Source organism: Acomys russatus, chromosome 17 (assembly GCF_903995435.1).
Source record: "Acomys russatus chromosome 17, mAcoRus1.1, whole genome shotgun sequence".
Classification (NCBI taxonomy): Eukaryota; Metazoa; Chordata; class Mammalia; order Rodentia; family Muridae; genus Acomys; species Acomys russatus.
In genome coordinates this window covers 17,700,016-17,723,571 of record NC_067153.1, presented here as the reverse complement: position 1 = coordinate 17,723,571, position 23,556 = coordinate 17,700,016, and the positions used below count along the sequence as shown (strand labels likewise).

General features: G+C 39.9%; 1 protein-coding gene across 1 annotated transcript in view; it reads right to left on the bottom strand.

The window, feature by feature from the left end:
- The window catches only part of Tmem71 (transmembrane protein 71), a 34,973-nt gene extending 14,017 nt beyond the window's left edge, over positions 1 to 20,956 (bottom strand). The window contains exons 1-6 of the mRNA XM_051160513.1: positions 20,608 to 20,956; positions 19,040 to 19,100; positions 14,058 to 14,270; positions 13,371 to 13,519; positions 4,292 to 4,477; positions 850 to 925 (exon numbers count right to left, since the gene is read on the bottom strand). Of these exons, the coding sequence (XP_051016470.1) occupies positions 850 to 925; positions 4,292 to 4,477; positions 13,371 to 13,519; positions 14,058 to 14,270; positions 19,040 to 19,100; positions 20,608 to 20,647 (725 nt within the window). The 5' untranslated portion in view covers positions 20,648 to 20,956. The remainder of the gene's footprint in view (positions 1 to 849; positions 926 to 4,291; positions 4,478 to 13,370; positions 13,520 to 14,057; positions 14,271 to 19,039; positions 19,101 to 20,607) is intronic.
- Between the last annotated feature and the right edge of the window lie 2,600 nt (positions 20,957 to 23,556).

Below are 23,556 nucleotides of genomic sequence, written 5' to 3'. Positions count from 1 at the left end.
AGGCATGGCAAGAACATGAAGGATAGGAAGTAGATGTTAACATGCCTATAGTCAGGACTGAGTGTTGTGTATCCTCAGTTGTTATGTGAAAGTTGACAGGGTAAGTTAGAGTCACTTGTATCAACCCCAGCAAAAATAAAGCCAGAGCGATATGAACAAAGGGCCTTTACACATGATTATCTGACAGTAGCTGTTCGAAAAGACCCTGCCTAGTTTACTACAACCTTTATATACAAAGTGCTTCTTTAGGGACATCGGCCTTTCCACCTCAGTATAACATCATTCTTAGTGTCAATCATTGTGGCTAAGACTGTTGTTTCAAAATATTACACTCTTTTTTCTAACTCCTTTTATAAATCTTACATTTTCTCAACATGTTAACCCACTCTTGGCTGCCTATGTTTTCCTATGCACAGCTCTGCTGATTCCAAATAAGTATTTTTATCCTTTAGACTCTTAAGTTCAGAGAATATCTTTTTGATTCTTCTATATTTTAGGGTACAAACTGAGATGGAAGAAGTGGAGACTTGGGGGGGGGGAGGGAGCTTCAAGTGCTATGGAATGCACTGGAATAGAAGCTTAGGTTATAACCATCCTTACCATCACTGTTAAACTGAGGAGAGCACATGCTAAAATCAATTTCTAAGCAATGTACACTGGTTTCTGTATGTACTGTAGAGGATAGAGGAGGTATGGGAAGAATAAAGGGCAACATCATAGCCAATAATTGAACAAATCTTAGCTGTAGAGCTACCTAAAACGTTTTGTGGAAGGAGGCAAGGAAAGTGCTCATTAATTACAGCTCCTGTTGATTATGAAATGTTATTATAAGAGAGAAACTAGAATTACCTTGCACATGCAGAAATGATTAAGCATACTGCAAGAAGGATTGCCTGAAAAGAGACCTTGTGCATCAAAGCAGCTCCTGTAGGAAAAACAAATCTATCATAAATCATTACTGATTAAATAACCATAGAAAACAAATTCATACTAAATCTGCTTCATAGTTTTCAAATGCACGTTAATGTACACAGTTAACCATCAATAACAAGATAAAATCATGTCAAGTGTGGATGGAACAGTAGCTCAATGGTTAAGAGCATGGTCAGTAAGTATATGGTAGCTCACATTAGTACCAGGTGATCCAATGTCCTCTTCTGTCCTTCATGGGATCCTGAACACACATGGGTACATATAAACTCATTGCAGACATGCACACATATGCATACATTTATTTGAAAACTCATTTCACATTATATGGGTTGATTGGTTAGAAAATTCCACAATCGATGAACAAAATTTCCTCTCTCACAACAAAACAAGAGACTATGCAACTCAAAATATTTCATACTTTCCATTTGCTTTGATACTGGAAGATGCCCTTGTAGAGTTTATGCTAAAGTCAGAACTCTAAAAATGGGATGAAGATTATGATTGTGCCAACCTCAACAATACTAAGAAAGCCTACAATTTGGAGAATACTTTATAATTCACAAATGCTTTTCATACATTAGCCTATTTCATCAGCTCCAAACTCAAGCAAGATAGGGAGCATTATCTTGGTTTTGCAAATGAGTAGACCAAGACTGAGAGATATGACACAATCGTCCAAGCTCATACAGCTATGCCAGTGCCAAGGTTTTAAAACCCCATCTAGACAGGACATAATGTTTTGTCTGAAATGAGGCATGGCAAGACAATTGCAGCTTTGCACACTGGAAACCTCTAAAGACCAAGAAGAAGAAAAAATATGTATTATGAAATATTTACCCTTTCAAAATTCTGCAATCAGTGGACTATTTCAATGGTGTCAAGTCATGGTGAAAGGAAGACAAAGATTCCAGCAGCTATAACTGTAAGAATCATGACAGTCCTGACCTTGAATCTCAGATGCATCTCCACTAAGAAGTCAGAGCTGACAAAGATTAACACATGAGGACTTTTAAAAAAAATCTCAACTTAGTTTCCCCCAAATGCCTCAGAATGCAACAGTTGTTTAAAACTTAGAAAGACTTTATACTGCGAATGTTTTTATTTTTGTGATTTATGCTGGAAATGAGGAGAGAGTTAGCTATAAATCTCACTGGGCCCCTAGTGTGGGTGGAATCCTGAAGTCTGGCAAATATGGAGGATTTACACATACTGTGAATTAAATAAATTGTTGTGGGTTCAGTGGAGTGTCAACCATCCGTCTAAAGTGTTTGCATTCTCCATCTCTCCTGATTTTCATGTGCAATTAGGAAAATAAATCCAGCTTGAGACACAGCAGAGATCACTGGCTACACACACTGAAGGGTGAGTGGGCAGGTGTATCCTTAAATTTGACAAAAAGATGAGTTGAACCTGTTGTTCATTGGCCCTTTCAGTGGCAACTGACTTGACATCCATTTTTACTTAGCTCCTTGGGAATTTGGCCTTGATCCCTTCCAACATTTAGATGCTGTCTACCTGTCCTCCCATTTTTCCACCTTCTATTTTCTTTAACGTTTTTTCCACGTTTAAGTATTCTGTTTCATTTCTCTATTCCCCACCCCACCAACCCCCAAAATATGCCCCCACAAACTACTGAGTGCAGTGGGCATCTAGTTGCTGGTTTTGAAAGCAATGCAATGTTCTTGGTGGAGAAGCATTTTTCCTGCTAGAGCATGAAGCAGCTGGTGTCTAATATTTTTCATCCAAGCATTTGACACATTCAAAGCCTTTTGGAGCCCCACATACCTATCAACAAAGTGATTGTTTATGCCATGAAAATTGAATCCTCCCCAAATTGATGTAACAATTTTGGGTCTCATATCATAACTCTAAATGAACAAAATCTCTTCAGACAGATTGGAAATATGAAAGGTGTGCTTTTACAGAGTCACCAGGAGCCACCATGGGAAGATGGGCTCCGAGGAACAACAGCAACACAGAAGAGACAGCAAGGAGTTATCAACTGGAAAAATGACAAGTTTGAAACTGTCATTTGCGTAAGTCAGTGAATTCTATCCATGTAGCTCAGGCCTGGAACTCAAAAGCCCTGACTGATACAAATAATGGCATATGGGCCAGTGTTATTAGCATCTGCTGCATCACCTGGAACAGAATGCTCACTCAGGTCTTTCATATTAAGAAAAAGAAAGGATGGAGATAGCCAAGCATGTCCTATCCCAGAAATAAAGAAAAATAAATATTTTCAGTGGATTTATGCATGCAGAGTACCCAGGAATCATGGGAGAGCAATTTATTCCAGCCAACCAAGCAGGAGGGAAGAAATAAGGCCCATCAAAGGTAGTCTCATTTCCTGTGGGCCTTGAAGAAAAGTAGGGACCATCCAGGTACAGTAGTAGGACAAATATCATAGATCCAACAAGAGCACCCACTTGTCATGGTTACATTCTCAGCAATGTGTGTAAAGGTTTATGTCATCTGTAGAATGTTGGTATTCTTATATGTAAAATCAACCTACATTCTTATATGTAAAATATTTATGAACTGACTGAGCACAGGCATGGAGAAATTGTTCTGACCAATCACTGTGTGATCAATTTGGGATCCAAGAACGACCAATGATGAGAAACAGGGAAGTATGTAACAATGGTACAGCTCATGGGCATTAAAAAGATAGAAAGAGGAGTTCTGGAAACCAGAACAGTGAAGGCTAGGCCCCCTGGAAGAGGTGGCTGCTGTGTCTCAGTAGGTATTGATAGCCTGGACGGTATCTATGCTGTCAAAGCTGGCTTTTCTGTCATGTCATTGAAACACCTGTACACATGGAACTTAAAGGCCCTGTAGCAGTTCCTGAATGACTGCAGTGAGGAGTTTTGTGCAGGGCATAGAGTGAGTCTTTGGAGGTGTGCTCAGTGGAAAACTATTCATTCACAGTTCTGCTTCCGGCAGTCATAACCTCAAATCTATTGGGTATTCATGTGGCCAGGACATGGTATACTAAATCCTTTGGGCCATTTTCACTGCAAAGTCAGAAGTAGGATCAAACCCACAGCTAAAGTTCAAGGAGTAGATAAAAGAGATCTGTGATCCTTCTCCTCAGCTTTATCAAAATCTTACACTTAACAGGCATCAAGGTTTGTGAAAATAGTACACTGTAAACTCAGGGCTGCTAAGGACCTTATGACTACTCTCAAAGACAGTCACCTCCTCTGTGACATCTGGACACTAGCAGGAGTCCAAGTCCTCCCTTCCTCAAGCAGGTTGATGGCAGTTCCTAAGTACACATAAATCATTTCAGCAGCATCCTTAGGCAGCAAGAAGGAAGAATTCTTTGGGTGTGGCAAAGATTAAAAGGACTCACTTGAATGCACTGAGATGGTCTTTTGGAAGTGTCCTGGTACTTTCATCTGAGGCTGAAGAGAGGACTTCTGGGAGATTTCTCTGAAAGGCTGAGGCAGGATATGGCCAGAAGAGGAGGCTTCTGAAGTGTCTGTGATTGGTGTCTGAGTCTCCCAACCATCACTTAGAGAATAGTCCTGATCATTTCCTAGAAAAAAAAAGCAAAAGAGTCTCTCTCTCTCTCTCTCTCTCTCTCTCTCTCTCTCTCTCTCTCTCTCTCTCTCTCTCTCTCTCTCTCTCTCTCTCTCTCTCTCTTCTTCTCTCTCTTCTCTCTCTCTTCTTCTTCTCTACCTCCTTCCCTCCGTCTCTCATCAATCCATGCATCATCTATCTATCTATCTATCTATCTATCTATCTATCTATCTATCTATCTATTTAATCTCTGTGTATGTACATACACATATACAATAATGCTGTTGTACCCTGATCAAAAGCAATTTAGGGGAAGAAAAGGTTTAGTTGCATTAGAGTCCCAGGTTACAGTCCATCATTCTGGGTAAGTCAAGGGAATAACTCAAGCAGCTGGTCACAGTAAACCCCCAATCAAGATTAGAGAGAACCAAGTGCACCCATTCAGACAGCCTGGTTCTGCTCAGCCAGCTTCTTTCATGCTTATACTGTTCAGGGGCTTCAGCAAATGAACTGATGCACCTCATAGTGGGCTGAACCAATTAGCAGGCAACATAATTGCCCATAGACATGCCCAACCTGATGTAGATAATGCCTCACTGAGATCCTCTCTCCCCAAGTGACTCCAAAGTTGTGTGTAGTTAACAATAGAAACTAACCATCAGCACTGCCCGGTATACAGTCCCCAGACATCAGAACAATGACAACACTGCCTACTGCACTAGTGGAGGCGGGGTTAAGTGAGGCCTTCCTGGATAAGATGGTATATTAATCTGCCCCCATCATTTGAAGCATAAAAGGCATATCCTCAGAACACAAATAAGCAAAGATGGGAGCAATGAGAGTTTAGTGAAGGAAACCAACTATAGTGTGGTTACAATACAGTGACCCAGCAGGGTCCAGGGAGGATATAGTTTTACAACAAGATGAAGCACAGATCATAAAAAGCATTGAGTTTCTATCTGAAGAGCAGGGCATCCATTTACAGACAATGAGAGTGATGTTCCTTAGGAAGAATGTCACCATGTACACTCAGCGGTATTTCATCTGGGTAAAACAACATACAGTTTGATACTTAGTAAAATCCTGTTGGCTTTGGAAGAAATCCTGAAATGATATCCTAACATCTATATAGGCAAAGGCACTGGTTATCTCACTCTCAGTCTCCAAGTGGTGTTAAGTAGTGAAGGAATTTACTTGAAGGATGCATGTGAGCCTATGAGCCTCACATCTTCACAACATTAAACTTCAAAGCAGAGATAAGTCCTACTTCTAATTTGCCCATTCACTCATTTGGCATGTATTGAATGTTACTGTATATCAGACCACACTGTTGCGAAGCAATAGTGGATTAGACAGATGGCACCTTTTGTTTTGTGAGGTTTATATTCAGGTAGAAGCAAAGTGACAGAATATATTGTGACAAGTGTCGCAATAGAAACCCATCCACTATAAAACATAGGGAAACACTAAATGGAATACTGAATAGCAAATGCATGCTTTGTTTTATCATTCAAACAGAACGTTTGGTACAAATGGTTTCTAATGCATTCCCTCATAATGGCTCATTCATAAACACATTTTACTAACCCTGGAATTAGTCTGCCAATGCTTCTAAAACAACAGTCAAGTTTAATCTCAAATCCATGCAACATCAGGTTAGAATCATGCTAAGATAATCCCTAGAAACATCTTGTGTCTTCAATATGAAGTCACCATGGGATGATTTCTATATGCTGATTTTTGAGCTAAATCTAAGGTTAAAAGGCCCCAAACTTGCCAAGCTAGAGCTTTCCTGGAAAGGATGAATGCAATAAGTAAGAATGATTTTCCATTATGTAGGAAGTACCACCTTGACTCAGCAGAAGCCACTGCTTTGATTCGCCTAGCTTGAATGTCAGGAATTCTCAAGGCTCTGCTTCTGATGGTCTGCGTGATACTACGCACAGCTTAGTGTCACCTCCTTGTTCTTTGGCTAGAACTTGAGACAATGCAGATTGCACTGGCTTAGAGACAAAGACGTTCACAAAGAGCAGGCAGAAGTCCTGCAAGAAAAGCAGGTGTTTCCTGGGCTGACTTCAGAGATGGCACATATCCAACACACACTCTTTTCAAGTGGCATACTTCAGCTTAAAATAAAAGGTCATTCCCAGCAGGCAAGGCGAGGCCACTCACAACCCTAAACAAGAGTTGTGACTGCAGCTGAGAGGGACTGAGGGGGTGAGAAGGTGGGATTTAAAAGTCGTAATTAAAGGGCTGTGGATAAAGGGTGATATTCGGCATGGGGAATGGCTCTTTATTCTTAAAAGAGGCAGAAAATTAGAACCAAGTCCCTGCAGGGCGATAATAGTCTATTTGCCTCATGAAAAGATAAGGAAAAAAAATTCTGTAGTTCAGGCCCAGTCAGTGAATAGGAGAAAACTATCTCCTTAATTTTTTTTAAATGACTTTCAAGTTGAAATTTGAACTAATTCAAAGAGTTAATATTTGTTCCACCAGTTAATATTTGTTCTGCCAGGAGCCAGTATACAGGCTAGGTGTAGCATCGCTCAATATAAACTACATGGTTTCCTTCAGAGAATTCCCCAAGAGAGATGCTGACAACCTTACATCACAAAATGCACAGAGATATCTTCTCACATGGAAAAAACATGGCTACAAAGGAAGGAGAACTCTAGGTAAAAGATGCTTGAAACACTCACACAATCTCTGCTTATATTTCAGTTTTGGTTGTCCTAACTTACTTTGTGTGAAATGATGGAGTGGAGATAAAAAATTTGGCTTTCTTAATTTTCAATATTACCTGATTTTTGATTGTCTAATTAGCAATCTCTAGGTTTCATGAGAGTCTTGGTTGCATTACTAATGGAATATTCCGCTAACTTAAGTTGTGTGTGGTATTATTGTCATCTAGTGAATTGAGGCTGTGCATGCTATAAACATTCCATAATGCACTGGATGGATGACCTTCCCCTAAGACCAGTTAAATTAGGGTGGAATATCCTGTCAAGGGGAGAACATAGTAAGAGTAGAAGGTGTGAGTGTTAGAACTCTTCCTGTCAGTTTGGGAAGTATTGCTTTTGCTGTTTGCCTTTACTCTTATCCAAATACCCTGTTCTCTGCTTTCATAAGACAATTCATGCCTTATGTTCTTTTATAAACCTAGACTATAGAATATTTAATTCATGTGACCTCTTGATTAGTGTTCATCTCCATCAATGATTAGATTGAAAGCTCCATGAGGAATAAATAACCTCATCTGCAGCAGAAACCCATAATTATAGAAACCCATACCCAGCTTATAGTTAGCCCTCAATAAGGTTTACTATGTTCATGAAGGGGGAGATCGTATGAGGGTAAGAAATTGAGACAAGTATGATAGGGCTACAGTAACCACATAGATGGTGGATCAGTTTTTATCACTATGGAAACTGAGGTTGATGTGAGATAAGGGCTTCAAGAAGTCTCAGCTTGTGATCTCACTCTATCTGTGGCCCTACATAGCCTAGACACTGAGGCAATGAGCTGGGACTTTTGGGTGAGGGAGTCCCTGCCACACATACATATTCCTTCCTACCATTTTTCCATAACTTCCCAACACTTGCCAAAGCAGTCTCTGGAAGCATCATTCCTGGTTGCCATAGAGAAGGAAAAAGCAGCAGGTAACCAGTAAGGACCACATAATAGAGTTTATCTTGGAGCATGCTCACTGTAGCGCTACTCAGAATACAGATGCAAGTTGAGTATCTGTCCACAGATGAATACATAAAGTAAATGCGGCATGTGTATGCAATGGGTTGTATTCAGCCTTAAATAAGGAAGAAGATCCTGCCACTTGGAACAACATGGAAAGACTCGCGTAACAGTATGCCAAGATAAACAGGTCAGTGAAAAAGGGCAGATGCTGAGTCCACTTCTGTAAGGATCTGTGAGACCATAATGGTCCAGGATTAATGGGGGAAGGGTTGAGGAGAATTTCAACCCCAGATAACTCATATGAGGCCAGCAGCCATTGACTCTCTCCCCTCTCCCAACCTAGTGCCAGAATCTGTCTGACTGCCCCACTATCAACCCCAGTAAGAATATACTACACTGCTAGTTATCAGGCCTTACTTTCTGTTTGATCTAATAAGATTTCTCCCCCTCATACCTCCTAGCCCCTGATTATGCAGATAAAGTATCTTTCAACACCCCTGCTTTAGCTAATGGTACACGGACACACAAAATACTTCCCCCAGAGACCCTGGCCACCTCCCCAGGGGCATAAAACTCCCTCCCTCCCTGATAAACCAAATCAGTTAACTGAGCTGTCCCTGGGTGTGTGTATTCCTTGTCCAAGCAGTCACTGCCAACTAAGGTTCTACTTTGCACCCACACACCCCAGCTAAGCTTCCCTTCCCCCAGCCAAGTTTGGTGCATAACAGGCTGGATATGCCAAGTGGGAGAAGCAGACACAGAGCAACAAGGATCTAAATAGATAAACTTACAGAAGCAGGAAATGCAGTAATGGTTACCAGGGATTCAAGAGTTAGGAGGTGGAGAAAGCTGAGAGTAGAACATTTCTATTACATTAAGTGGGTGAGTTTTAAGGTTATATATGGCACAGCCTGGTGCCTGTATTTAACAATATGGTATATTTTTTAAAAGATAGAGCATGTTAAATGTTCTTAACACACACATAAACCTGCACACAAACACACAGAAGGAGCTGTTTGGTATTTCCTTTATGTTAATTATGGTGCTAAATAACAGGTGTTTGCATATATCTAACTCATTAAGTTGTACACATTAGATGTGTACATTTTTGTACATCAACTATACCCAAGTAAAGCTGCTTAAAAAAAAAACAGAGAGAAGACTAGATGACCAAATTAATGTGGAAGTAAAAAAGGATCCAAGATATTCCTGGCTTATCATATATTCCTTAAAGGCTATTCTATGATCCCAGGAAATGAGACTAGCTCTGTGGAAGCAGGAAAAATATCTCTGTGCTGTTTCCCCAGACTATCTGGTCTAACTTAGAGAATTAGCATAGACAATTGAATGAAATAAAGCATAGGGTTCCTATGTGACATGTTGGAAATCCTACACAGAACTTTTAAAAGATAGTGCTAAACACAGAAACCATAAAAATTCTTAATACCCAAAATGGCCAAGTAGATATATGCTTATAAAAAGACATGATTTGTCCCAACTCAAACCTTTTCTGTGGCTGATTTTCATCTTTTGTTAAGTTTAATAATAAATAAATTGCTCTTAACACAGCCAATATTTCAGTAAATGTTTTAGTTGGGTTATACTTGAAAGTATTAATTTGATGCCATTTCACCAACAGACAGGGCTAATGGAAGATCCTGTTCCATTCAATTCTCCCTGTGAGAAATCTCTATCCTCTTTCAGGGCGACTCACGGTTCCAGGAACACATTCCAAATTGCAGTTGGTGGGGGTCCTCAGGGATTGCAAAATGCCAAGACTAAAGAATGAATTGCAACTAATGAGGAAAGGTGTCTCCATGCAGCTGGAGACAGGGTTAGATGAGGACAAACCAAGTAGGCACAATATCCTCTCATCTGAAAAATGAAGCATGAGAAAATCAGGGGAAATAGTGTTTGATTACAGCCACTGCATGGAGAGAAAATAGCAAAACAGTTTAATTTTGAATTCTTCTGGAGTCTTCTAACTAGGCCATATTTCCAGAGAGAAATAAATTGCTGATAAATCAAGAGGCCTTGGGTAAAACCGGAAAACTAGGCGCCTGAGGAAATTTGATTACAGCTGACAGCGGAAATGAGAGCTTTCCAACTCTTGTGTGTACCCAGGTTGACTAATTACTGATTTTTGGAAGGGATGGTTTAATTTGTTATATTTAGAAGATATTTGACAACCATGAGAATTTTAATGATACCTCATGTATGTGCAGTGCTACTGTGGTCCAACTGCTTTCAAGTTGTTTGGGCACATTTAGAAGAACTAGCTATAGGAGCCAGATGCCAATCTCCAAATTCATGAAAATGGCCTTTGTAAAAATCATTTCTCAGTGCTGTAGTTTAAGTGTGAAATGTCATCCACGAGCTCAGGCATTGGTCACCAACTAGTTTGGAAAGGTTGACCTTTGCTGGCAGAAGTAGGTCATTAAAAGTAGGCCTTAGAGATTTATATCATAGCTCCACTTCCTATTTTCTCTGTGCTTTCAGACTCACAGACACAATGGGACCAGCTGTCGCGTTCTCCTGCCATTGGATCTTTTCTGCAGAGCTGGACTGCAAACCTTAAAACTGTGATCCAAAATAAACCCTTCCTCCTCTAAGTTGCTTTTTGTCTGGAATTTTGCCACTAGAGAAAAGTATCTAAGACACCAGCTTTAGTTAGCAGGTACCATTTTCATGTTCTTTGCCATCTTATGGAAACTGCCTTCTTTTGATCACTCACAATTTTATTCAAATTGTGTCTTTTAGGCTTTTATGTCAAAGAAAACTTGATCTCAATTATTTGTAGTCACAATGAGAAAGTAATTGTGGAAGGAAAAGTAAGACTGCTAAATACTGAGGATGTTCGTTGGCACACTGGGGCTATAGATACGGCTCAGCAGTTAAGAGCATTTGATGCTTTTCAATATGACCCCAGCTTCGTTCCTAGCACCCACATGGCAACCCACAACCATTTTTAATGCCAGTTCCAGAGTGTCATAGCTCTCTGACCTTGGAGGAAACATCTACACATAATTAAAAATAATAAAAATGAATCTTTGTAGGATGAATGTGCTGAGTAGAAGATCAAGCCACTAAACACTGACACTTTTTAGAGAATGACTGCATTTCATCTTCTCAGCAGTTCCATGTGTTATTATCGTTGTCCTTATATTGATAATGAAGTGGAAGATCAGAAAACGTGACATGCCCAAGACCACACAAGCAGGGAGAGGTGGCTGCAGGACTTGAACTCAGGGGCACTTGAGACCACCTCTCATCACCCTGCCTTCCTGTCTTCCAGAGCTGGCACTGGCAGGATTCTTCACACAGTCTTTCAAATGAAACACATCCATGTCTTAAATTTCTCCCACTTTTTCATAACTTTGCTCATTCTGTCACAATCCTGTCTATTCTACATCAAAAGCAAAAACAGAAACAAAACTTTCTCTCCCTTCTATTTTCTCTGTACTTTCTTAGAATGCTTCTTACTCTTCTTTGCTTCTGAGCTCACACCAGCAACTCTCCATGCAATCCTCCTTTGTGCACTACTGGAAAGCTAACTGAAAACCCATATCTGATGTGTCTTCATCTTGCTTAAGATGCTTCAAAATGCCTGTGAATCATTAGATAAACCCTGTCTTTTCAATAAAGCACAGAAGGTTCTTCAGCCTTCCACCATCTGTCTTTCTTGGTCCAACCTCCATGTCTTGCCTCCTGTCTGTGTCCTGCTTAGATTTCCTTGTTATTGGCAGGAACTAGAATGCACTTGGTTTCATTAATCATTTGTTCATATTGTGGGGTTGATTCTTCATCTGACATGTTGTTACTCTTTTTAAATAGGTCTACTGTTACACACACATGTACACACACAAAAAGATATCTTCATATCATGCCATGTTAATTCCTGGTTTTGATAATATTCTGAAGCACTATACATTGTTACCAATGGGAAACACTGGATGGCTGGTACAAATTTGCAATCTCATCACTTTCCCCTTAATTTCTCTTTGTGTAAGTCACTTTTCAACATGATAAATAACATGTATTTGCCTCTTCCCCCCCAAAAAGTACAATTTACACAAGAATAAGCAGCTTCATTGGCTTTGTCCGATGTTATACTTAGGGCATAGACAGCTTTAGTCTTAGATAGATATGCCTACTAAGTAAATAATTCAGTTTCTGGTTGTTAGAAATAAGCCATTCCTGACTAAGAAGCAGAAGAAAGTCAAACAAATTTATACCTGTTAGGAAAGAATGACAAGCGACAATATATTATATACCTGGAAGGTCCAGAATCCCACCAGTTGGAAGGAGGAATACAAAAAGCAAAAATGTCAAACAGGCTCCCATCTGCTTAGTAAGCCATTTATTTCTTAAGGCCTTTTTGAATGTCATCACGCCTGAAACCTTTCTGGCTTTATCTAGGCTGAGCTCACACCACCTTCCTGGCCTATGTATTCGCCTTCTCGCCACCATTCTCTCCGTGCTAGAGTATTCCCCTCCATATCTGGGAAGAGAGTTTCCCAAGGTTAGGGTTGTGTCTCATACAGCTTAGAACAAGTGCTAAGTACAGCTATTTCCACTGAGCACGTAGTCAAGGATTTGATGAGTGAGTAATAAGAGAATGGGTTTAGAGTGTGTATCAGTGCACTTATACACATACGTTTGTATCCATGAATCCATAAGTACATATTTATATTAGATGTGTGATTTATGTATGTATCATCTATTTTAAAGAACAACACACACATATATATGTGTATGCATATGAGTGTCTACATTGTTTTCAAACTAAAATCAATTGAGACTTCGCAAAGTTACCTCCCACTATGCCCAAAATGAGATTTGAGTCCTGATTTCACAACACATCTTCTAAGGTCGCCTCCCTTATCACATCTCCACATCACTGCTCCATACATGAAAAGCCATATTGGAAACAAGCCATCATTTTTTTGAGTGCTATCGACATTTTGATGCAGATATTTAAACTGATTTTTTTTTTTTTTTTTTTTTGCATGACTTGACGACCTTTGTATTTAAGTCACAGGAAGTGCAGGAACATGTCAATGACATTTTCATCACTGGCTTCAACCCCTCCCTCAAACTGATAGTCACCTCTGGATTGTGCCTAGGGCCAGGATTGTATGACTGTCATTCAGAAATGGCATCTCACTATAGAATGCAAAAGCCAAGATCACCATTTTCATGGCCATGGCACCTACCGAGGCTTCTGATGCCCTCCAGCCAGAGGTCTTCACTTGGGGGCGAGTCAACATCTCCAACGATACTTCCATGCAGCCAAGACTTAGAGGCTCTGGGGTCCAGAAGAGAAGAAAGAGGACGGTGGGTTCTCTTTTTCTTTCTGAATATTCTGGAAAGAAGTGGAAGCAGCGTGGTGAGTGATGAGTAGCAGTCACTCCATGTTGCAAACAGTCCAGTGGCAATGACTTGATGCACCGAGTAGGTCTACGACCTAACTGTGTATCTTCAATTAATTTCTCAAATGCTTCTTAGCCTTCTACTGTGTTATGAGACCGTGAATTAAGGTTCCCTCAAAGAAACCACAGCTTATACCATGTATCCCTTGTGGGGAGGCTGAAATGTCCCAGAGCTAGAGCACAGATATGAATCTTCTTACTCTCTCTTTAGCCCTGTTTTTAAATATTCATTGCCCATGTCTGTTTGTGACTGTCACTGGAAACTAATTGGGATCAACTAGCTTAAGAGACCACTGATTCAAAAGCTAAGATGTCATTTTACTTTTATTTGTTTTCGTGTTGTCTTTCTCTGCTTTCGATTCCTCTTTTATTACCACGGACTTGAGCACCAATGAGCTGCTTATAAATGTGCAGATGATGACTGGTGGGCAGAACGGCCTGGGGGTGCCTTACACAACATCTTCTACTTACCTAACTAAGTTCTCCTTGTACATAACACTGGTATGAGACGGGTTCAGAGTAATGTGGCCATCTGCGTCACAGAGGAAACTGTCCTCAGTCCAAATGTAATAGCCATTGGTGAGGAGTCGGGGGCTTCTGCGGCAGACATACTGGGAGCCTGTCAAGGGGTCTATGGAGCAGCATTCAAAAGAACTGTCCCCATCCAGGAAGTCACAGGCAAAGCTAAAGAGGAAAACAGGAAAATCATTTAAGTCTACCAAGTACTTGCAATTATACAAAACTCGTATGACTGTCTAATCCTGAAGGAAATTCCAGTCTCCACATTCATGTCTGTCAACTGCTTCCACGTCCCTTAGCAATGGTGCTCTTAATGTTGAGGGCCTAGGCCTTGAACCACACCACATATATTTTTTTTTCTGCTTTGAACTTTGGCAACAACATGACCAATCAGTTTCTTCATTTTAGGATGGACCTATATTCCTGATATTACTCCATTTTCTTACAGAAATATCACCAAACAGCCTTTTGGGGATGTTGGAAACTCATTGTACCTTTCACTCAATACAATTTAAATGTCCTGGGCCACATCACTGTCATTGCCACTGTAATAAAGAAATCATAATTTCCTTTCTTTTCAGCCTCTTTCTTGAGAGATACTCAGCTATTTGAGGGAAGCATCTGTATTTTACCTCTTTTCTTTTCTGTACTAAAAGTTCCCCATTCATATATTCATCTTTCTATGGAAGAAGGTGACATTGAACTACTCACTATTTTATTGTGACTCCTTCTCTTTTTCCTTTTCTTTCTTGTGACAAGCAAGGGACTAGGTATATCCATGCAGAATAGACTGTCACTGTACCTCCCTCATAGAATTCCTTTTTTAAGTTCCAAAGTGCAAGGTGTTGTGCTTTTTGTTCATTTACTCAATCACAAATATCTTGTCTTATTATTGAATCAATTTTAATTTCTAGTATTTTTCCCATACATTTAGTCATACCATTTGGGCAGATGTCTGTGTTACCAAAGGCTATCGCCAAACAGCCTTTCTGGGATGTTGGAAACATACTGTTCCCTTCACTCAGGCTGAGTTTGTGTGTGTGTGTGTGTGTGTGTGTGTGTGTGTGTGTGTGTGTGTGTATGTATGTATATATACATATATATATTAGGCTAATGAGAAGAGGATTTGCATCTAATAAGATCTAGGTTTTACTCATAATTCTTCAAAATGTTATTTATTCTTGCTACAAGCTAGTTTACTATAATAAAATATCTGTACATTGAAGGTTACTTAAACCTTGTACTATTTACATAAAGATGTAATAATTTCATAGAGGATTCTTAATACTGTTGTCCTTCTTCTTCTAAAGAATCTAAACTAAACACATTGGCATACATGCACACACACACACACACACACACACACACACACACACACACACATATATATGCATATTCATGTTTTAAGCTTCAGAGAATTCTAATTGTCCTAATTTGCTCTTTTGTTGCTGTGATAAAACATTCTGACTAAAGTCACCTTTGGGAGGGAATAGTTTATTTCATCTTACAGTCCATCGACTGTAAGATTGACAAGGCAGGGAGTCTAGGCTGGAGCTTGAGGCAGAAAGTTGAAGGAATATTGCTTACTGGCTTGTGCCATCTAGCTTTCTAAGCTTTTAAAAAATTACACAGCCCAGGTCTACCTGCCTAGGGATGGCACAACTCACAGTCACGTGGGCCCTCCTACATCCCATGGCAATTAAGACAATGTGTCACAGGCATGCCCATAGGCCAACTTTAGTTGGACTTCCTTCTTTCCAGATAACTCTAAGTTGTGTCAAATTAAGAGCTGATGCTAATGATGTCACTGATTATATCAATATAACACTTTTAATGTCTATATATAGAAGTTAACTAAAGTATAAAGTATAAATGTAGGTAAAAGCTAATAAGGCAGAAAGGAGACTGAGAGAATATAAAAATGAGTGATGAGGAAGGATAGAAGATAGAATAAAGGACATACAGAAGATAAAGAGGAAAGGGGACTGAGAAAGAAGTTAAGAAAGGGGACAGGATGTCTAAGAGACACGAGGATGGGGAGAGGAGAGAGGGGAGAATCACTAAAATATACTTTGTTCAAAAATACCACACAGATTTCTAATAGTTTTTATGTTTATTAAAATATGTATAGACTATTCTTGCTGATGTGTCATGTCCTTACTTTAGATCATTAAGGAAATTACTAAATAGTGCAGGTACAGAGTCCAGAGACTTTGGAAATGGCAGGTATGAGCTCTCTGCAGAGAGTCCTGGACTACATCATTTTAGCATCAGTTTGCTATTTGTTTCCACTTTTTTGTAGATAAGAAAGGGAAGAAACCAGTAAGATAATAATTTGGCAAGATCTTGTTGCTCTAAGTAAGTGAGGTGAGTTACAAATTTATTTTTCTTTCTTTGTTTCTTTGTTTCTTTGTTTCTTTCTTTCACTCCTACCTTATGCTTTTCTCGCCATACTAATTGCCTTCTCAAGAATCATGGGGGAGTTACCTATAATGCACTGGGCACTTGGAAACTACAGAGCTCTGGATTTGGATTTGTAACTGCTCTCTGAGGTTCAATCTTTAACAACTATTACAAACCTCAGCTTCTCTAAACCTGAGTATCTCTCCTTTCAAATGTCCTTAACACATTCTCTCTCACTTCTTACATTAACAGGCTAGCAAAAGAGAGAGTGTCCTCAGTGGTATCAAATGGTTTTGGTCATTAACAAAAATAATTATAACAAAGCGTAATTTGAATCATACTGGAGGAACTCCAACAACTATCTTTCAATAGGCTCTTTACAATGGATTCAGAAACCCCACCACACATGCAACCAGCAGCTTGATCAGCTGTCCAATTACCAGTCCTTTCTTGTCCTGAGTGATGACTAACCAAGTCCTGGAAGAGTTTTGCTTCCTGGTATTGGTGCCCACTATAGTGCTTTAAATTTTTGTGTAGTTACTCATATACTGGTAGGTTATAAATCATGTCTCATCCCCTTTCTCTAGATTTCCTCCAAGCCTTACTCCTCTTTTTAATGTAAAATCCTATAAACAATTGACATATGTTTTTGTTATCAATAAAATACTAACTAAGAGATATTACCTATTAAACTTGTATCATGGATCTAGACCTAAGTTTCTTTTTTTATTTTTTCTGCCCTGTGAAAATCCCTCTAAAAGGTAAAGATACTTATGATTCTCCTTGTATAGAAGAAGAAGAAGAAGAAGAAGAAGAAGAAGAAGAAGAAGAAGAAGAAGAAGAAGAAGAAGAAGAAAAAGAAGAAAAGAAAAGAAAAGGTTACAGTCCATAACCATCACGGAGGGAAGCATGGCAGCAAGCAGACATGCATGGTGCTGGAGCAGTAGCTAAGAGCTTACATATAATCCAGAGCACGGGGTAGATTTTTTAAAAAGAACTAACTGAGACAGGAATGGGCTTCTTAAACCTCAAAGCCCACACCCAGAGAAATGAAGATTACAAAGGGCAAATTACTTAGCTATTTTATACAACTAGTGTGCAAGCGAGCTAGGATGCAACCCTAGCAACACTGATGTGACATGAATTCATATTTCTACCTATATATTCTTGGCTGACTCATGTGGTAGTGTCAGAAGGGCTGATGCATACCAGAAGGGCAGGGTCTAATATCAGCGCTAGATCCCTTTACCTTGTAAGTACATTTCAGGAAATGCTGGAGCAAACCTCAGCTAATGCCTGTGGAATGAATAAGAGGTGATGGTTGGGGTGATAATGAGCTCCATAAGCTCACACATTTGAATGCCTGGTCTGCACCTTGGTTGAACTGTTTGGGAAGGATTAGGAGGTGTGGTCTTGTTGGAGAAAGCATGTCCCTGGGTGTGGGCTTTGAGGTTTAAGAAGCCCATTCCTGTCCCAGTTAGTTCTTTTTTTTAAAAAATCCAGCCTGTGCTCTGGATTATATGTAAGCTCTTAGCTACTGCTCCAGCACCATACCTGTCTGCTTGTTGCCATGCTTCTCTCCATGACGGTCATGGACTGTAACCTTTTCGAAGTGTAAGCTTCCCTTTCTTCTGTTGGAACAACCCTGTTGTTTGAGGTTGCAGTCCTCTCAGTCTGGATAGCTACTCTGAACTTGGTGTTAGGAGCAGGACTCACTCCCTCTCCTCAGCATGGCCTCCAGCTCTCTGCCTGACTCCATATGGAGAGTGTCTTCAGACATAGATGCCCCTGACTACATTTGATATATGGCCCTTGGCACAGCTCCCTTCTAGCTCTCTCCTCGCCATGCCTATAGAACAGTTAGGTGCTGTGTTCCTATTCATATGATAGGAATGTGCTACCAAATGCAAAACAAGCATCCTAAAAGTGCCTGATTCCAACAAACTGTGAATGCCTATCCTGGAAGCCTCCACTTTTTCCCCAAGGGCTATATAGCCTTTCTTCTCCCTGATTGAAGTTGAACTGTCTCCTCCTGCAGTGGTTCGATTTCTGTTGTGCTTATGGCCTTCCAAGGCCCTGTGGCTCGTCCTCTGCTCCCCTTTCCTCAGTGGGCTGGTGGCCAACAGGCCCCCACAGAAGAAGAGAACCACATTCTTCTATATGTTGTCTTGGTAATGGTGTTTTGTCACAGTGACAGAAAGCAACTAAGATACCAAGTTAAGAAAATAAAGCAAAACCCAACCATATATAAGTATTCAAAGTAGTTTTCCATTCGATAAAGAAATGGCTACACCTATCTACATACTAACACACACACACACACACACACACACAAAACAACCCCCCCCCAAACCCAACAAACAAACAATCCATTCTTAGAGCAGACAAGCTTTCGGTTGTTAATGCACAACACTGAAAACATACAGCCACGCCAAACCTGGATGATATCTAAGATAGCGCTTTTAAAGGAAAGCAAAATAAGATGGGCAGGGAGGGAGTTTGATCTGACAGAGAAAAGGCCCTTGGCATACCTTGGAAAAATGCATGTGGGGGACAGCTCTCCAGAAAGTCCTCTGTCTGGCCTGGAGGAATCTGCATAAGGAAATGAGAGAGAATTTTCAACATCCCACTGTGTGTGATCATGACTGGCTACACGGATGACATGTGGGCAGGTATGCCTGGCTGATGTTCCAGCCTTAGCAGGAAGAGGGCAATGTGGTAGAATGGTGTGAACAGCTGGTTTCAGGGAATCCACCAACTTGTCACCAATCCCCTATGGGAAGTATAAAGTAATCTAGAAGCTTCCATCTTCTGTACTTCCCCACACTACACAGTCCCTGAAAGTTTTCTTTAGTGTAGGGTGATAAGTCATGACCACCAAACTGAGCTTATGAACATTAGAGAGAAAGCATCGTGTATGAAGCAATAAAAAACACAACAAAAACCCCTCAAACTCAATAGCTCAATGTGTTGATTAGTATAACTTATTCCATAATGTGAGGAACCCAGTCACCACCAAGAGTTTTGTTATTAGTTAGGGCTTTGTATGACGCTTCCACCGAAGCATCATTGGGCAGTGATTTAAGTTTTGATTTTGTGTGTGCACATGTCCTTCTCACTTGCTCTCCACCTTGAGACAAGGTCTCGCACTGGACCTAGATCTTATCAATTCTACTAGAATGTCCCCCCAGTACCAGGATCACAGGTGCATGCCCCCCTCATCCTTTTAGGTGGGCTGTGTGAATCTGAATTCAGGGCCTCATACTTGCATGGCAAACATTTTACCTGACAAGGCCATCTCTCAAGCCCCGGGCTTGATTTTATTTCCTTTAAGGTATCATTCTGAAAAGTATGAAGCCTGTAAAGGCTTAATGAAAGAAGACGTAACCATGCACCCTGGGTTAACCATAGGCGTGACAATGGGCTTCACTTGGAGGATGGTTGCAGGTGATTAATAGTCTACACTGCATCACAGAATTTTATAGAAGCCAATGATGGTATCAAGACTGCTAACAGCCCAGCTCAGTGAAACTTGAGTTCCTTACTGACAATTACCACTTAAAACAAATAAGGTAATTTAGGCATTCAGCTTAGGCTGTTTTTTTTAATAAGTGAAAACACACACACACACACACACACACACACACACACACACACACACACAATCAAAACTGTGGGTGTGTGAGAAAAGGTTAGAAACAGGGCTCAGGGAAAGAAATAAGAGGAAGGAAGAAACTCAAAGCCACTACCGTTTTAACAACGCCCTTGTTTTCTGCAAGTAGCTATCAATCTTTCAGCACATTTTTGTAGACAGTTTTGCATCTTAATAGTAGCCAATAAAGAGTTTCCTTTCACATTTATGCATAGGCATCTTAAAAAATGGTGATTTTTTTTAATCCTAAAAGGAAAAAAAATGCCACTTTTCTCTCAAGGAAAGAAATGAAGTCGAAATCATTGCCAAAACGCACACTGGCATTTAAGAAACACAAGCTACTGACAGATGGCTAATGGTCTGAGTATCAGCAAAATCAAAGCAAGGAAATTGCTAAGAGGACTCTAATCGTTCAAAGATAATTGCACAGAGCAGTTTCACATTTACTTGCTACTGGTGTCGACATCAGTTGAGAGACTCGGTACATCTTGAGAAGGCCACTCGTTCAAACTTCACAGTTTTTTTTTTTTTTCTGCAAAAGATGTTGAAAAGAAAAAGATGGACTATATATTAAAAATAGACAAATGATGCCAAAACAGATGGCGTCTACTAATTGCACTAGTCAGATTTGTTTGCTGAAATAGTACAGAGATGTAGGATTGGAGACAGGAGACCAGATTGTGGGGCTTCAATGAGGTGCTGCCTGCTCCAAAGACTTCAAATTCTATTTTTTCATTGTCTCATGGCATAAGTGTGACTATTCTGTAAATAAGGACACTGCTTTTGGGAGGAAAGCAATATTACAAAGGTTGATTTGTCATCCAGATTAAATAATTCAACTTACTTAATTAAGAAATCTGAAAAGGTGACCGGTTCTAGAGTCCTTGAAACAAATATGCTTATAAGACGTCACTTCTTTATCCAGTTGCAGAAAGTGCTTGGAGAATGTTGCCTTCCTTTTTTTGCTCAACAACATGAACCACTGACAAGCGGCTGTGGAAAAGGTCGGTGCTTCTTGTGGTGGCTATCAATTTAAGCATTCCTAAACAGTGTAAGCTACACTGAGCTACAAAGAGCACACCACCACCGAGATTACAAAGCTCCATTCCTGGAAACATATAATTTACTTTTCAATTTCAAAATAAATATACATCAAAGTGTGCGATTTGTGTAAGCTTTGATCAGTTACTTCTCATCACATAGTTCTAGCTTTTGAAATTATATATTATACATATATATGTGTGTGTATATAAATATATAATGTATGTATGTATTATATCACCACCCTGTAGCATGATATATTAAATCAATCTTACCAAGTCTAAAACTCAAAATAGATTATTTTAATGATATATATATGAACCTTTTAAGGAATCATATACTCTAGCTTATATGATCACTTTAGAGATAAGTTCCTAACATTCTCTGGAAGATTTCTAAATAAATATATGTTCTTAAAAGAAAACCATTGGCTTGAAAAAGAAGATGATATTGCATACAAGCAAACATACTAATATGTCCTCTGTCACTTCACCCTCAACCAACACAAAAAGAATATGTCACAATCCAAATGACTGCACTCTAGTTTTACTCAAGCAGACAGCTCACTTTTAAGCCAAGACATCCTGCAGCAGAACGAAAGATCTTACTGTTTGATCTTACAAAAGCGAGTAGCTGTGTACAGCGAGTATAATGCCAGTTAGTCAAGAATTAGTAACTGTGAAAACAACTTGCGTTAACAGCTCGAGAACTTTTCAAGAAACAGACTCTGTCTACCAGTTCGTCACAGCAATGCATCTGTGCTGAAATTTAACTTGCTCGTACATATTTCTCCACAGGGAGTCCCCAGGCTCTTCTTCCAACTGATAAATGACAGGATGATTACTGAAACGTGACGCTTCCTGTGATTGGCAGCGCAGAAATCTGGACCTAGCAGTTCTTCAGCTGAGGAGCCCGTCAGAGTGTCAACAGGTGCTGGAGTCACTTCACAAGTGGAATCTCGCTTTCCCTTCTGGTGGAAGCTGCCCCCATCTCTGTCGTGTGTGTGTGTAGGCATCCACAGCACAGTTTAGTCTTCAGGGGCCTCTGAGTCTTTCAGCTGTTTCCTAGAATAGACTAGCTTGTCATTCTTGGGAGAGTCAGCCTCAGAGCCCTTGTTTACTTTCAAAATCAGCCTTCCTACCGAGAGGCAGGGCAGCAGAATGACGTCATACTTCCTGTCCCGATCACATCAGTGGTGTTCCCATAGTGAAGATAGCAGATCTCCTTGACCCGTAGGAAGGCACAGGCAACCCACAGTCACGTCAACTGGGTACACTGTGATCGATGAGGGATGCTTCTCAGGGCTACTGTGTCACCTCAATCTGTGCGAGCGTGAGACTAACTTTTAACCAAGCAACTCTCCCTGTTTGTCTGATCACATTCAGCAATGAGTAGTATATAATTATGGTCTTGGCTAAATGAACATAAATATGTGGAAGATAACATAGCAATGCTATTAAGTTCAGGACGCTATAAAAGAATATGATCGTGTGATTTTATAAGAATTTTCACAGTATTAATATGTGAGTCAAAATTTTTAAAATACTCAGTGAATAGCATTCTGCATTTACACATTTTGTTATAGTTCAAATCTCTTTGTGCTTCTAGACACATCTATGCCTTTTAAGCAATAAAAGAACTACTTAGTCCAGGATCACTAACATAACACTGGGAAATGGAAAGGTTTCACAGTCTCACAGGCTAAGATCAAAATGGCCTACCATGCTAGCTTTGGGACCTTAGACTTGTGACTTAGCCTCTCTGAGTTGTATTTTTTTCTCAAATTTAAATGTAATAATCTATACTTCCAAAGTTGGCTTGGAGAATTAAATGAGATTAAAGAAGAAGGAAATATCTGTGTACCTAAGAAAATGTACAAGATGTATTCCTTATTGGACTGTGTGAACTGACTTCTTTTTTTGAGAATTTGCTTGGTCAGTCTGGTGGAGAAGTTGGTGTCATCAATTATTGGGGATACGTGCAGTACTGAGGTTTTGTTGATGTTGGGAGATATCAGTATTATTTCCCACACAGATGCCAACATTTTCTCCACCTCCATTGTTTCCCATTAGGGCTCCAGCTATCACCTCATTTGGCCTGAATTTTTTATGCTAGCATTCCAACTGTCTACCTGGCCTCTATCCAATACATTATGCATTCCACATACAGAATTATCTCACTATAAAAAGAAACCCGATTATGTCATTCCTTAAATTAACACTATCAGTGAGATGTCTTTGCTATTCTTTCATGAGTTCAAAATCATCCCTGCAACCTATGAAGCCTTGTGAGGTCTAGTATTGCTTTGGTTTGAACTTCATTCTGCATACTTCTTTCTTCTAAAATTCAACCATG